We start from the raw sequence: 16,915 nt of genomic DNA on the forward strand, positions 1-16,915 counted from the left end.
TCGGAAGATTTGAATAGACACTTTGTACTAATTACCAAAGGAGACAGAAGAACAGTTAATTAGCACATAAAAAGATGCTTAGCATCATTAGTCACTTGCATTAGTCACTTGCATTAGGGAAATGCAAGTTAAAATCACAATGAGATATCACTACACACCCACTAGAATAGCTAAAATTAAACATTAAAAATCCAACTTTTCCCAAGGATATGAAGCAATTTCAACTTTCAGACATTGCCGTTGGGGGTATAAAATAGTACAAACACTTTGGAGACCTATTTGGTTGTTTCTTATGAAAGCTGTCACCATATGACCTAGCAGTTCATTATTAATCCAAGGGAGAAGAACGCAAATGTCCACCAAAAAAAGCTTGTACTTTAATGTTCAGAGAAGTTTTATTCATAATAACCACAAACTGGAAACAACACAAATACCCATCAACAGGTGAATGAATGGATAAATACATTTGGCGTATCTATACAATGGAATATATTTCAGCAATAGAAAAGAATGATCTATTTGATACATGCAGCAATGTGGATGAATTTTAAAACATATACATAACAGTGTATGATCCATCCATATGAAATTCTACAGCAAGCAAAACTATAGTGACAGAACACAAATCTACTGTTGCTTGGAGCTGAAGGCAAGAATCAGTACAAAGTGTATAAGTAAACTTTTGGGGGTGATGGAAATTTTCTGTATCTTGATTTTCACCATGGTAACATGGGTGCAAACTTTTGTCATACTAGGTGAACTATACAGTCAGTTCTACTACAATGTTTTCAAAAATGCAAACTTGTTTTAACACGATAACAAAAATTTTTAGTATTAACTTGACTTTTGATTTTACATGTGATTTCATCCACTAAAAATACTAGATGAACACAGAAAGCTGCACACAACTGAAATAAACCAAGTATATACCATGCCAACCTTTGTGCTATTTTCCTACATTTTACTTCAAACTGTTATACACCCCACCATACACTGTTATTACATTTGCTTTTAAAAGGTAATATTTTTTAAAGAAAGGATAAAAATCAGAAAAGCATTTTTCATAGTTTCCCACAAATTTTCCATTTCTGGCATTCTTCATTCATTTGTATGGAACTGGGTTTATACTGGTATCAGTTTTCTTCCTCTAGAAGGACTTCCTTTATTTCTTGTAATTCAGGTCTGCTGGAAATACATTTTCTGTGTTTTATTAGTCAAAAAAGTCTTTATGCTTCTCTCATTTTTGAAGGATATTTTCACTTGACATAGAATTCTACATTAACTTTTTTTTTTTTTTGGCGGTACATGGGCCTCTCACTGTTGTGGCCTCTCCTGTTGCGGAGCACAGGCTCCAGACGCGCAGGCTCAGTGGCCATGGCTCACAGGCCTAGCCGCTCCGTGGCATGTGGGATCTTCCCGGACCAGGGCACGAACCCATGTTCCCTGCATCAGGAGGCAGACTCTCAACCACTGCACCACCAGGAAAGCCCTACATTTACTTTTTTTTAAGCATGTTAAAGTTATCATTCCATTCCCTATTTGGTTTGCATTATTTCTGACAAGAAATCAGTAATTCTTATCTTGGTACCCCTGTATTTAATGTTTCTTTTTCTCTCTGGCTGCTTTTGAGTTTTATGTTACCACTGGTTCTCAACAAATTGAATATGATATGCCTTAGAATGGTTTTCCTTTCAATTATCCTGCTTGAAGTTCATCTACTTAGATTTAGAAATCATAGTTTTCATCCTGTTTGTTAAAAATTGAACCATTATTACTTCAAATATATATTTTCTGGCTCCTCTCCCCTGAGCTTTTCAGATACTCCAATTACACGTACATTAGATCACTTTGAATATTCCTCAGATCACTGAGGATCTGGCCTTTTATTACTATTATTATTTTCATTCTGTACCTCAATTTGTATAGTTCCTATTGCAGTATCTTTAAGTCACACTTCTTTTCTTCTGCAGTGGCTATAGGTGTTAATCCATTGGTGAATTTTCCGTTCAGATACTGCATTTCTAAATTGCATTGCAGCTCTAAAGCTCCCTCTGCCTTCTTTAATGTCTTCCATTTCTCTCCTCATTATGCTCGTTTTTCATTATATACTTGTACATATTTACTATAGTTGTTTTAAAGCCCTTGTCAGCTACTTCATTCATCTCCATAATTTCTGAGTCAGTTTCTATTGACTGATTTTCTTCCTTACATATTCCTTCCTTTTTGCATGTCATAATTTTTATTGGGTACCAGACACCATAAAAGCTATGTTCTTAAAATTTTGGATTTTGTTTTATGCATTTAAAGAGTGTTGAATTTGGCAGGCAGTTAACTTCCTTGCCAGTCAATTTGATCCTTTTGAGGTTGTTTTTAAAGTGTTATTGGTGGTCCAGAGTAGCCTCTACTCTAGAGCTCTTTTAGCCCTATTTGAAGGCACAATTCTGGGGTATCGACTGAATGCCCAGGATTTTCAACAATGTCTTGCCACTCTGGTGGTCAAAACTCAAATGTCTCTCAGCCACATATACGTTCTGGGAATTGTTCAACTTAAAGCTCCCCAATAATTGCATTTAGTCTAGCCTTGTGACATTTCAATCTATGCAGGCCCATCTTAGCACAGAGCAGAAGTCTCAATGAACCCCCCTGCAGAGTCCTGGAGCTTCCCTGCATAGCGCCTACATCTCTGGTGCCATGCCTCACAAACTGAAGCTGCCACAGCCTCCCCCAAATCTGATCTCAGTGAATTCTATAAAGAGACTGCCATGCTTTCCTTGGTTTCCCTCTTCCTGTGCAGGGTCTGGAAAGTGACATCAGGCAGAATGCTGAGACTTTTGTACAATTTATTTGTTTCCATCCATTCAGAGAACACACACCTGTACTGCATGTTTTCCAAGGTCAGCAAACAGTAGCTTCAAATATTTTTGTCCAGTTTTCTAGCTGTTCACAGGTAGAGGGCAAGCCTGGTATATGTTATTCCATTATGGGCTGAAAAGGAAAGCTAGAATTTTTTTTTTTTAACCTAGTTTGAGCTATTTACATGTTGAGGCTCACATATTATCCTAGTATTTATGATAACAGCAGTTGATTGTACCTTCATTTTATAAAATAATTTCATTTACATTACCTGAGTAGTTTTCACAACACTTTGAGTTAATAAAGGTGACCTTTCTTATGATTGTGTTATAGTCAAAACGATTGAGGCTCACAAGGCAAGTGAATGCTCAAAGTAACATACTTAGTAAGGGTTGGAGCTGGGAATATGACATTAGCATAAACTACTACTGCTAAAACTTATCTCCTGGTTTCATCTATATCACCAAACTCTTTTATTTTTCATCCGTCCTTCCTTCCTTCTTTATCCCCTTCAGGTTTTAATTATCTTTCATCTTAGGTTTTAATCATCAGCTTAATCATTTTAGCATAGTCAAAATTTTTAAAGAAGCAACTTATTCTCTAACATGTCACTCTGAAAAATGCTACTTTGTAATTCACTACCATAAATTATTTTTAATTTTAATTTCAAGTGACAAGCTATAATCAATATATATCATACCATAACCAATATACTCCCAAACCATAGAGGCCTCTAAAGGTCTCCCTAACCCCCAAACTGTCAGTATTCACGTGTAACCCTGTATCTGCATCATCTTTCCTTCTCTTTCAAGTCATTTCCCCTAACTTACTTTGACCTGTGAAGCTGCAGCAAACTTCTCAGAATTTTTCCTAGTCCAAAAGAAAAAAAAATCAATTAAATATTAAAATAGAAGGGAAAACAAAAAATTTTAAACAAGAATAAAATAAAAGTAAGCCAGCTCCTCAGTTAGCATGACTAAGTAACAGATTTAAATGACAGCTTTCTAAGAATGAGTCACATTTCTCTCAGTATAATATAGGGCCAACCAACAATGGCAATACTTAAGAAAATTTTAAGACTCAGCTGATCACCTTGTACCTTGAGGTACAGGATGAAAAGAGTGTTTTAATCTTCCATCACACTTCTATTCAACAGTGTGACTAAGTGGAGCACTGTACTGAGAAAAAAAAAAATCTGAAACCACATAGAAATCAGTGGGAGAACATTCTGTGAGTCACGTCATCTGTCATAGTCTGCCTGGTTGGAAACAAGGGATGACAGAATGTGAGCCAGGTATTTGCAGTCTCCAGTCTAGGGTAAGAGTAGTAATATTTGAAATTGCATAACATACCAGGAACAATAATTTTAAAACCTTAAACACCTAATTTTACCAAACATGGGATTTAGATATAAAGAAGGGGTAATGTTCAAAACCAGGCTCTAGAGTCTGATGGAGGGCCCTTTATTACATAGGATAATCCAAACCAAATTAATCCTTTCCCCAGAAGATAGTAACTTGTTGGAGTCAGAGAATAACGGATTTCTTCCATCTCTTTTAATTTTTTAAAGAAAAAGTTATTTTATAAATCCCATAAAACTCTAGATCACCTGATAATTCTTTTTTTTTTTTTTAAACAAAATAGAGGCTTTAACCAAACAGCAGTAAAGGTACAAGGGGCTGGAAGGCCTGAGGGGGCACAAGGCAGGAGGAGGCAGGAAGGTGGTAACCCTTGGAAGGAGGGAGGCACTGGGCCTCTCCTGGGAAAACTATCTGACTCTTGTGGCTCCTGTCCCAGCCTCTGCCCAGATCACCAGCCCAGATGCAAGGGACAAGCCCTTGTATTGTGCTTCTCAGGTGATCCCTTTTTCCAAAGGGCATGTGGGCCCCAATACAGAGAGAGGGTAATGAAGAAGGGCAGGAGTGCTGACATGCCAGCAACCCCTCACCCCTAGGGCAGGTCTGCCCAGCCCGGGCCTTGCCCGACCTCAGAGCCAACTTCAATCACCAGGGAGTGACACCCTACATTCTGTCTTCCCCACTAATGGGATTTTTACATTCTTCAAAAATTACTGGACCACGTCACGTTCAGCAAAATGGTTAAAATGAAAAAGATAAACCAATTATCGGCAAGGATATAGATCAGTGGGAACTCTCACACACCATTGGAAGTTATACTGGTACAACTACTTTGGAAGACTGTGAAGCATTATCTACTCTAAATGAACATATACCTAAATTATGATCCAGCAATTCCGCTCTTAGGTATATATCTAAGGGAAATGCATACATATGTTCACCAAAAGAAGTAAACAAGAATGTTAATAAATAGCATTATTTGTAAAATCCCTAAAACCTCCCCTAAAAAAACTGTATAAGAATGTTCAGAATAGCATTATTTGTAATACCTCAAACTGTAAAGAATCCACATGTCCATCAACAGTAGAATGGATAAATTGTGATAAATTCACACAATGGAATATTAAAACAGCAATGAGAATTAATAAAATATAAATACATAAAACATGGATGAGTTTCATAAACATACTGAGTGAACCTGGGGCTCCCCCCAAAAATGCATATGGTAATTATTATTCCATTTACATAAAGTTCAAAAAGAGGAATAACAAATACATGTTCTTAGAAGTCATGATAGTGGTTACCTTGAAGAGGAGTATTTTTCAAGGAGGGAACAAAGGGGTTTCTGGGGTACTGGTATTATCTACTTCTTGACCTATATGCTAGGTACATGTTCACTTTAGGAAAATTCATCAAGTTGTTCATAGTTATGAATTTGTGCTGTAAGTCAATAAAAAGTTTCCTTAAAATTACTGGGCAATACCAACAATATACAGCTACATAGGAGAGCTAGAACTTGAATCCTTATAGTTTGTCTCTAGGGTCTGTGCTCTTAACCACTATACTATTTTAGCAACCTACCTTAAAGAAGTACTTGCTAATACTATCTATTTTTAAATATGAAAAACCTACATATGTCAACAGGCAATTAACTGTAAATGTAGGAACATAATTTGTACAAGTATAGAAGATCCACATGGAGCCCACAAGGGAGGCTGATTGGGAGAATCACAGAAGTTTTGCTATATCTGATTTAAACTTTTTACCATGGGAATCTGTTCATGTGTTCCTATTTATGTTTAATAAAGTGAAATTGACATTTCTCCCCGCCAAAAAATAAATGGGCAACATTTTTTTTGCATTCAAAGAATATTTGCTATGTATGTAAAAATACTTTGAGTAACAAAGTAAATGTTTTTAGTTCACAGAAATACATTGATTTCATAGAAATCATAGGAAGAGACATTTAATAAATATTCAAGGAATGAATGACCCTTAGAGATTTGTTGACCCTCCTATCATTGCTATTAATTCTTCCTGGTCATTCATCAGAGATAGTGACGTGGTATAGTGGGCATCTACTGGTCTTGCCTGCCCAGCACCCAGTGAGCCCCTTCTTTTGGTAAAGGCATTTCAATATTCCCCCTGGGCAATTTCTTCTACCCTACTGCATGTGGTTTTGGTGAGATTATCAATTCTGCCTTCTCCTGACCAAGGAGAGGGCGTGTAAACTAAACTAGGCCAAACAGACTCTTTCTCCTTAAAATTTAAATCTTGAGTAGAGTGACACAAGGTCAGAAAACAAATTCACCTTGACAGTAGCTCTCTGAAGAAGCTGTCCATTGGTTCCTGCTACTTAGATCCCTTAAGCTGCACTGCTTCCTATCCTTTCCAAGTACCAGTTGTTTAACTTTTCCTTAGATTCTGTGAATCACTACATATCCTTACATTACGTTTCTTCTCTGGTTAATTTCTGTTGACTGTAACTGAGGAAACACTGAAACAGCTGGATGTAAATATATTCAATAAAAAGTTTACTACAACTTTGCAAGAAAGTCCATAGTATTTAACTTTTGCTTAACTTTTTGCCAGAATTTGCTTCCCTATAAAGTCTACATTAGTCCTACCTCTACTTCTGGAGCTTCATAGTATAAATATACTCCATCTTCTAAATGGCACACATTTAAAACTCTATCATTTATCTCCAAACACTTTCTCAGCAAAATAACTTATTTTCAAATTAAAACATATATGACTACTACACACTCACTAGAATGGCTATAATAAAAAAGACAGACAATTCCAAGTGTTGACAAGGATGTGAAGAGACTGGAACCCTTATGCACTACTGGAGGGAATGTAAAATTGTATAACCACTTTGGAAAGCAGTTTATATAGTTTATATATTTACATAATTTACACAATATTTTTAAATAGACTTTACAAATAATCATCTAGGCAATGTCATCCTAGGCAACAATGCCCATGAAGTCATGGTCATTTAGGTGCAAGTTATATCTTCCTATAATATAGTAAAACATACTAAACTCTTAAAGATGTGGCTCACTTACCATCAAAATTCATTTCTTTGTCTTCCTTGGTACACTTATTGCCCTTTGGGAAACACTGGGTTATTCAACTTAAAATTTACATAAATTAATTTCATTAAAGTAATTACCAACTTAGGAAACAATACTATAAAGTTTTATGCAACATATGACAAGATATAGGAAGTGTTAAACCTTTCATTTAGCAAATACTTGAAAATTGCTTTTGGTTGGCTTTTTTCAAATAAAAGTGACTAAAGAGCTGGAGATGTGGGAAACCGCCAAAGCCAAGACATCTCCCTTCCTACCCTATACCCAACATGATCACAACCATGTTATTTCAGGGAGAAAAAGGAGACCTCCCCATGGGAAGAAGAAAAAAAGGAAGCAGACAAAATGTTAAGCAGTTATTTAAGGAATTATGGGTCATTGTTTTCTTTAAATTTTTGATTGTGTTCTTCCTTTCTCTACTTGCCCAATTTATTTAATGTCCCTCTATTTTTTAAAATAAAGCAATACAGTAAAACTTTTTGTTCCTTGGAATACCTTCAGAATGAAAACTATTAATTCAACCTATCCCTTATAATAGTTACATTTCTAATTTCATATTTTGATTCAAAAACAAAAATTCAAGTGAAGATACCAATTTCTTCCTTCTTATTTTTTAAAGTATTGATATTTATATACAACCTTTTGTGGCTAGTTCTGTTACTATGTACTCTTAAGTTCTCAAAGCACTAGAAATAGGTGTTTTGCCCATTATTACATGAAAAATACAATCCAAAGAACCTAAATGCCCTCAATGGCCAGAGTAGAACACAAAAACATTGGGTTCTGAAAAATGGACCTAAAATTTTCTTGTAATTATAGCTTGATTATTCTTAAAACTCTTTATAGGGATTTGCTTTTAATTACTCTAGCAAGGATGAGGACGAGCGGGGGAGTGGTAGGTAGATGGAAGGGATAGATGTACCTAGAACAAGAGCATAATGTTGATAATTGCTGAAGCTGGGTGGTAAGTAAATGGGTGTTCTTTTTTTCTGTATATCTGAAAAAATTCTATAATAAAAGTTAAAACAGAAACGAATTCTTTAAATTCTAAAAATGCATTATTGCAGAGTGACAACTAAAGCAACCTCTGTAACATGCCCAAAACAGAACAAAAAATAAATAAATAAACAAAGCTCCAGGGGTCTATAAAGTATTTTTGCTATTTTAGCTGTATAGTCAAATGAGAAAACAAATATTTACCAGTAAGTACACAACTATTTAAAAGTTGTATGAAAGGTTACTATTGCCACCTACTGGACACTGAGATTACTACTTGCTATTTAAAAAAGTCACTATTGAGTAGGTCTCCCCATCCCACCATAAGCCTCTGGTCTTTAACAAGATGATAAGTAATACCATTAAACTTATGTTTACGTGTGTTTACATTAGTAATGTTAATTAATAATGTTTTATCACATCATTTCTAACAACATGAAATGCCAACTACACAAGCTGTGTCATAAAATTTTTGTTAGAAAGTACATTGATGATCACCTTATGATGTCTTTGTTTTACAGAAGATCCCAGATTTTGAATTGTTTTCCCATAGGAATTTAAACTGTTTACACATAGGGATAGACCAGGAAGCTAGAAACTAGTCCTGGCTCTTAAATTCAGTGCATTATCTTTTTTTTTCATCTCAGTCTTTTAAAATCTTGACTTTTATTAAAAATTTTTCACCTCTTATAACTTGGTTAATTGCATACACCAGTGATTCTCAACCTTGCTGCACAAGAATTACCTGTCAAATTTGAAAATAAACTAATGCTGATACCAAAGCCAGAGATTTTTTTTATCCAGGGTCTAAAGATCCATTAGTAATTATCAGTGGTTCTCAAAATATAGTCTTTGAACCAGCAACATCATCACCTGTGAATGAAACTGAGCAGGACCCTGTGGACAAAAGCCTTTCCTTGTCCTCCACTTCCTTGCTTGTAGGAAAAAGGTTTAGCCTCCTAGATGTTCCCTGAGTTCCAGAGGGCAGATGCAAACAGAAGAGTGAAGGAATGCAGAAATAAAGGAAAGGCAGTCAAGAAACAGTGCAGCGATGGGGCAGGGTCCCGGTTCCTCCTCAAGGGCTATACATAACAACCTGATAGTTCTCCAGGAACTATCCCACCCAGGTAGAGGATGGTAACTTCAGTCAGAGAACAAGCTCTGGATCCCAGACAGGTTGGAACCCGAAGGCTAATGATTGAGTTTCGTGGAACATCATCCCGTTACCTCATCACCAACCAATCAGGGGAAGGTCACTCACCTTTCAGTCCTCCCCCCACATTTTGCCTATAAAAACTCTTCCCTAAAAACCTTGGGAGAGTTCAGGCTTTTTGAGCACCAGAGCCCATTCTCATTGTTCGGCCCTTGAAATAAACCTTTCTCTGCTCCAAACTCCAACATTTTGGTTTGTTTGGCCTCACTGTGCACCAGGCGCAGGAACTGGGTTTGGCAACAGGAACTTATTAGAAATGTAAATTTTCAAGGCCCACCCCAGATGCTGACTGGTGCCAAGCAATTTGTGCCTGCAAGCCCTCCAGGTAATTTGGATGCAGGCTAATGTTTGAGAATTACTAGTATTGATATTTACCATAATTATTTAAAACTTTTTACTCTTTTTAAATATAAGATTTTAATTTACTGTTTTCTCAGAAAGAAGAAAATACAATAACACAAAAGAAAGAGGTTTATGTGAAGAGTAATCTAGTGCAATTCTAATATTTTTCCAGAAGCATATACCATTATGAACACTCAACATTAGTTCTAGTTAGCCAATAGGAAAAATGCTCTAATGGAAGGTTAGGGAATAATTTATTCATAGGCCAGTTAAAAAGACCCTGGAATGCTCTTGCCCAGAGCAAGTTTTCCAACCATATTTCCTTTTTCTGGTTTGTTCTGCTCAGAAAGGCACCTTTCTAAGACATAATTAAGACCTTGCCATATCATACCTTTTAACTCAGGAATGTCAGTTCTAGAAATATAGAGGAAACTAAATTATGCTCAAAGATTTTCTCCAAAGCATTGTAAATAATAAGGTTAAGGGGGACCTGAAAGCAAGTTAAATACCCCAAAACTAAGAAATGACTCCATAAATTAGAGCATCAATAGGATGAAATATTGCTCAATCATTAAAATGCTTTTCATATAAGATTTTAAATAATATGGGGAAATGCTTACTTTATATAACATCATGCGTGTACATGTTCCCTCTGTTTCTCTGTCTCTCTTTCTCTGTCAATTGAAAAAGATAATGGGAAGCACCAAAATATTAATACTGGTTATCTGAGTAGTAGGACTCTGAGTGATTTATTTTTTTATATTTATTAGTGTTTCTAAAGTTCTCTATAATAAGAGTATACTTACTCTATTAATCAGAAGAAAACCCACAAATACAGTAATAGAGTTTCTACTCTGTGAACTAGGGTCTTTAAATAACAATCAGTATGCTTTCAGAAGACCATAAATGTGGGAAACAAGTAGATATCTTTCTCTCCATCCTGCACTGCTTTTTTCTCATCCCACTCCTCCAACCCTTTTATTTCAACTTTCTTCACATCACTGTGCCATAACCCCATAACTAGACATACCGAGAAACTGAGGTGTAATTATTTAATACTTAAAAATTTTTAAATCGGTTAAATAGTTTAATTTATCTTAGAACACATAAAAAGGAGGTAAAATAGCCTAATGGTTAAGAGAACAGGCTTCAAAATCAGACAAGTGTAGGTTTGAATCTAGTTTGCCACTTATAGGACCTCACACAAGTTTCAATTTTCTTAACTGTAAAATGAGAGTACCACCCTTCTTACTAAACTCCTGCGAGGATGAAATGAGAGAATGCATATAAAGCATAAGACAGTAGTAGGCACTCAATAAAAGGTAACTGCTGTTACTGTTTTGTAGTTAATGCTACAGTTGTTCTTAGTAAACAGCCCTTAAATTTTAATTTTCCTGTGGGAAAAAAGGCTTAGTGGAGTACAATGGTTGTTCACAGTCTTTTGGACTTCTCAGACCACTAAAATTTCAAAAACAATTCGGGACCTATATGGAGCCATCAAAATATTCTTTACAAAGTGAGTGTTATTAAAACCCACCAAGAAATTTACCAGGACTATTTTTTCATATAAGAAAAAGCCCTTGAACATCCCCTAAAAAAAGTGGAAGACAGTCTCAGAGTAAAAGAAATCGTTCCCAAGAAAGGACAGTTGGCAACTGCATGACAAAATTATCCTTATTTTTTTTGTTTTGTCACATACCAGTAAACACTTAAGGACCAACACCAGTATGCAAACTGGTAGCCTGATTCTTCATCCATAAATTAAGTTGTTTTATCTACCTCATGGGATATTCATTCAACAAACACTAACAACTTGCTATTAAGCAGAGGAATTCAGGATCAAATAAAGTATATAAAAACACCATACAAAGCACCATTAAAATATACAATATTTTTTAAAATAAATAAATAAATAATACAATATTATTATTACCCCAAAATACAAATACTATAAATTGATTCCTAAGAGAAAAAAAAGTTTTCCATCCACTTGTAAGTAAGTATTAATCATTTTCTATATTCATGCTACCACAAAAGACATTAAGGAATTATTAGAATGAAGATTTTCCATATTTTTTCTTTAGAAAATAGTCATACTTGTAATGTAGCTCATGACTCTGCCATTCTCTGTCTTATGGGAACTGAGGATGTTACTTTTCCCTCAGATGGTATGACTCTCAAGGGAAAGTTATTAAGCTAGAAATTGCTGCTATAACTGCCAGATTGTAGAATCTGAACACTAAGGAAGAAAATTTAACATGATCTAAAAGTTAGATTTAGACACAGAGCAAATTTTATATTCTTAGTTTTGAAAGTATTCTAAGATTTTCCAGTGTTAAAATTTACTTTCAAGTATGATGATCAAGAAATAACAAGACACCAAACTTAGGAATTAAACAGTTTTTTATTTTCTCTGTTGTTTCTTGATCCACTGAAAATAATTTCTCAATGCAACACACTTAGGCAGCTTTTTTGTCACTTTCTTTGGGTTCTACTTCTTTAGGCAATAATGACTCGATCTTTAGTAACAAACCTTCACTTGTTGAACTTCGAAGGAAAGCACGTACCACAAAGGGTCCTAAAAACAAAGACAAGAATCAATTTTCATTTTATTCCATAGATACCTAATGAGCAAATACAAACATACAACAAGAAACTTTATAGGACTCGTGTTATATTTTCACTTGAAAAGTACTGATATTACTGAACTATTATTTTGAATTGTAACAAAGGGAAGATCGCTTCATTTCTAGAGTAGAATACAAACTAGCTGTACCATAGTATATTAGAGATTTATAGATGAAACTACACATATTCACTAATAATTCATTTCTCTCTTTCAGAAGGTGATCACCTAGAATTTATTTCATTGCAAAGTCAACAGTAAAGGGAACAGGTGATGATATTTACGTTTGATGGCAAGATTCTAAATATTTATTTCAAACAGTCAGCACAGATGCTAACTCTGTGTTACCAAACATTTAGTAAAATTCCTTAAAAATTAAAAAGTCTTTCATAAGAACAATGTTAAGGGACCCTCAGTTAAAATGGCAAAGAGAAGATAACTACATTGCTTTCAGAGATTTACTGTTCATCATTCTACTCCTGATATAGGTTCAGAGGCTCCTATACTCAAAACAAAGTTCTCCATGAAAGAGAAGAATCTATACACATACAATCATTAAGTACTATGGTCACATCTAGCACAATAGAATTAACAAATGAGGTATTTATTCATCAGTGTGTTTAACTCCCAAAGAAGGTTAAACATAACGTGAGATTGTGTTTTAATTATACACTTGGTTTATAAAATGAAACATGACAGATTCCTATAATGGTAAGCCTGTAACGGCATAGTCAAATGAGGGTTACAGACTCTTGCTTGCTTTCAACCAGCGGAAAGAGAACACGTTTGCCTGAGGAAGGACTGTGAATGGCAGTTAATGCAGTGGGTACTACATGTGTTCCTAGCCTATGACACAGCTTCCACATCAAGTTTCACTGTTCTCCACGAATCAACCCATTGATAAATAGTGATTCTTGTGACATGATTAAAAACCTTGTTTCTTTTCTAAAATAAATAAGATTAAGAAAGCCAACTGCTAGTACCAGTGACAAAGTGAATGGTCTGGCTTCAAAATATCATCTATCTCATAAATGACTTTAGTTTCTGCTTAAACACTATTGTAAGTTTAAGGCAATCCGTTACAGTTTTCTTTCAAACTTTATTACATTTAATGGTAGAAATAATGTGGGAATTTATAAAGGTTTCACGATGTATTCCTTATTAATGTTAAAGAGGTCTCCTCTCCAAACAACTACAACTTCTTAATAAGGTCATTAGGAATCCTTTGGAGAATTAAGTTGTATTTCTTTAATCCCTGGAAATATTATCGCTATTGCAGTTGCATATTAACTGGATTGTTTTCTTAATATTTTACATTTTTAAAGTATCACAGAGCTACAAGGAAGTCTACCCTAGAGAACCACTTACCCAAATTCAGCGGTCTTTGCCTACAAACTTCACTGATAACTGCTTGCAGATTGGCAGCTATCTGGTCACTTGACATATCCAGCTAAAAGAAAAGGATATATAACGTTAATGATGTGAAAGTGAGATGATAATACAATTTTTGGTAACTGTATCAGTAGTCGTTCCAGACAGTTTTTTCAAATATTCAACTAGTGCAAATTATCTATCAGGAGACCCTACTGTGAAAGAAAAAAACCTCCATAACTTTTTTCAGAATACTACATTAACATGTCTTTACATGTCAAGACTTAATTACCTTTTAGAACACATTATAGCAAAGTGTTTTAAAATTGCTCCACTTGCGATTCCTTGAATTCTATGTAATTCCCCAAAGCATATCCTGGGGCAGAATACACCATTCCCCCCACCCTTTCCCTATCACCAAGGAATTAGTGATATTTTTTCTTCAAGTTGTTTATTTTTTAAAATAAACTAAGAAAATATTTAGAAGTTAATGCTTTCAAAAGTCCAAAATGAAACTACTTGACAACACACATTCACATAACATATCCCACACAGAGACATTTTCAAGATGCTATGCTAACACTCTAACTCTGCAATAACAATTATCCTGCTACTTAGTAAAAGCTACAGTAAGTAAATATATAGTGAATGAGCCCTATTCATAAAACACCTAAACCCAGCACACATCTTTGGAAAGTCCTTGAGTTTATCATTCAAATTCAGTGCATGTTATTCTTCTTAAATATACCAGTTAAAATCAGTTCTATTGTATTCCTATGTTTAGAGGATTTTGCACTTTGCCAAATGAATCCAGTTTTTAAAATTCATATAAAACTTATAATAGTGTAATTGGCAAAAATTAGACAGTAAGAGTTCAAACAAGAATTCTATTTTCCGGGCTTCCCTGGTGGCGCAGTGCTTGGGGGTCCGCCTGCCGATGCGGGGGACGCGGGTTCGTGCCCCGTTTCGGGAGGATCCCACATGCCGCGGAGCGGCTGGGCCCGTGAGCCATGGCCGCTGGGCCTGCGCGTCCGGAGCCTGTGCTCCGCAAATGGGAGAGGCCACAACAGTGAGAGGCCCGCATAACGCAAGGAAAAAAAAAAAAAAGAATTCTATTTTCCAATGACTCTTGAGACCATTGTGAGAAATGTAGTACATAAGCATAAAGAGAATTCCTCCTGAAACAAATTATTCTCATCATCATCAGACAACATTTATTCGACATTCACTTAGGCATGATGCAGTACCAAACCCTAAATGAGAAGGTTTGGGCATTACTGGAGGAATTTTCACTTTATGCCAATCCACAAGTGGGAGTTTGGAGAGGGAAAAAAATCAAGCAATGCTTAGTTTTCCTTATTAAATCCATAGAACTTATAGACTTTAAGTTGTATTGAAGTACGTAGTTCACTGACAGACAAGGCACCTTACATTTGCTATAGTAAAAGAAAGAAAACAAAACAAAACACCAAGAGTATCAACATGTGTCCTTTCATTCCTCTCTTAATTCTCCACTTTTCCTCAAAATGTCCTCCTTTCTATTATCAACTTAAGTAACCAACACAGCTCTAAGGAGTTCCTTTACCCTTTGTAAAGACCTATACCTACCTTAGATTTGGGAAAGCAATAGATACAAGAAAAAGCAAGAGGTCCAATATATCCTCCTTGATAGTTACATGCTATACTGTTGGACTCTACATACTAAACTTCTCAGATTTTTGTAACTGTACTTTCTGCAGACTTATATTGCCATTCTTACAATAACCTAACAACACAGGCTTTAGAAATGCAAAATAAAAAAACCCAAACGACAACAAGAAAAAAGAAATGCAAAACAGATGCCTTCAATGGTTTCATTAAGTTTTAAAATATACAAATTGTTTTTAAAATATAGTTTAGGGCTTCCCTGGTGGCGCAGTGGTTGAGAGTCCGCCTGCCGATGCAGGGGACATGGGTTCGTGCCCTGGTCCGGGAAGATCCCACATGCTGCACAGCGGCTGGGCCCGTGAGCCATGGCCGCTGAGCCTGCGCGTCCAGAGCCTGTGTTCCGCAGTGGGAGAGGCCACAACAGTGAGAGGCCCGCGTACCGCAAAAAACAAAAACAAAAACAAAAATAAACAAAAATAAAATATAGTTTACACTTTTGTCCAAATTTTAGCACCTCTAATTATCAATACTATGTCCTCTACTGAATCTTAAAATATATTTTTAGCCATAATACCTCACTTTGCTTTTTCTTTTACATATTTTGTAAAATTATGAAAAAGATATATTTTATGGGCATAACTTGGATTACACAATTGACTACTGATGACAGAGCTATGTAAAAAAAAATGTATGTATGCATGCATGCATTTTATCAAAACTTGCATAGGAAATTTATTTGGGCTGACAATGATCTAGAGATAACTCAGGAAAGCAACATTTACAAGCTTCTCCATCTATATCTCAGTTGCTCTGTTCTTCCAGTAGTGCTTTTCCACACCGTAACATTCTGTGGCCTGACAAAGGTAAGGAGGACCATTTTGAGGATATATTATCTGTTAGATTCTCAAGAGCAGAGCATTAGACTTGGCAAAGCAGGAAAAAAGTGGGGGCAGGGGGGAGTGGAAGGGGTTGACCTTGAAGGCGATATTGAACTATGTTAAGCACTGTATTTGTGTGTGTACATATGTGTGTATTTGAATATATAATAGTCACAACAGTACCTATGTTTAGCTAAAGTGTCCACTACAGGGCAAGGGTTATTCCTTGTTCTGTAGCATAAATTTTTTTTTTTTTTGCGGTACGCGGGCCTCTCACCGTTGTGGCCTCTCCCATCGTGGAGCACAGGCTCCGGACGCGCAGGCCCAGCGGCCATGGCTCACGGGCCCAGCCGCTCCGCGGCACGTGGGATCCTCCCGAACCAGGGCACGAACCCGCGTCCTCCGCATCGGCAGGCGGACCCTCAACCACTGCACCACCAGGGAAGCCCAGCATAAATGTTTTTAAGAAAAGACTGATTTACTGAATCCTCCCTTCTGCTTAACATCCTTATTATATCAGAAATAATTCCCTA

General features: G+C 35.9%; 1 protein-coding gene across 2 annotated transcripts in view; it reads right to left on the reverse strand.

Moving 5' to 3' along the window:
- Positions 1 to 12,132: 12,132 nt before the first annotated feature.
- Positions 12,133 to 16,915, reverse strand: part of MRPL1 (mitochondrial ribosomal protein L1) — a 59,625-nt gene continuing 54,842 nt past the window's right edge. Inside the window, exons 8-9 of one of the 2 annotated variants that reach the window (XM_007455408.1) lie at positions 13,855 to 13,936; positions 12,133 to 12,438 (exon numbers count right to left, since the gene is read on the reverse strand). In XM_007455408.1, the coding sequence (XP_007455470.1) occupies positions 12,320 to 12,438; positions 13,855 to 13,936 (201 nt within the window). In that variant the 3' untranslated portion in view covers positions 12,133 to 12,319. The remainder of the gene's footprint in view (positions 12,439 to 13,854; positions 13,937 to 16,915) is intronic. The other variant, XM_007455409.1, reaches the window with a different exon arrangement.

This window comes from Lipotes vexillifer, unplaced genomic scaffold (genome assembly GCF_000442215.2).
Source record: "Lipotes vexillifer unplaced genomic scaffold, Lipotes_vexillifer_v1.1 scaffold749, whole genome shotgun sequence".
Lineage (NCBI taxonomy): Eukaryota > Metazoa > Chordata > Mammalia > Artiodactyla > Lipotidae > Lipotes > Lipotes vexillifer.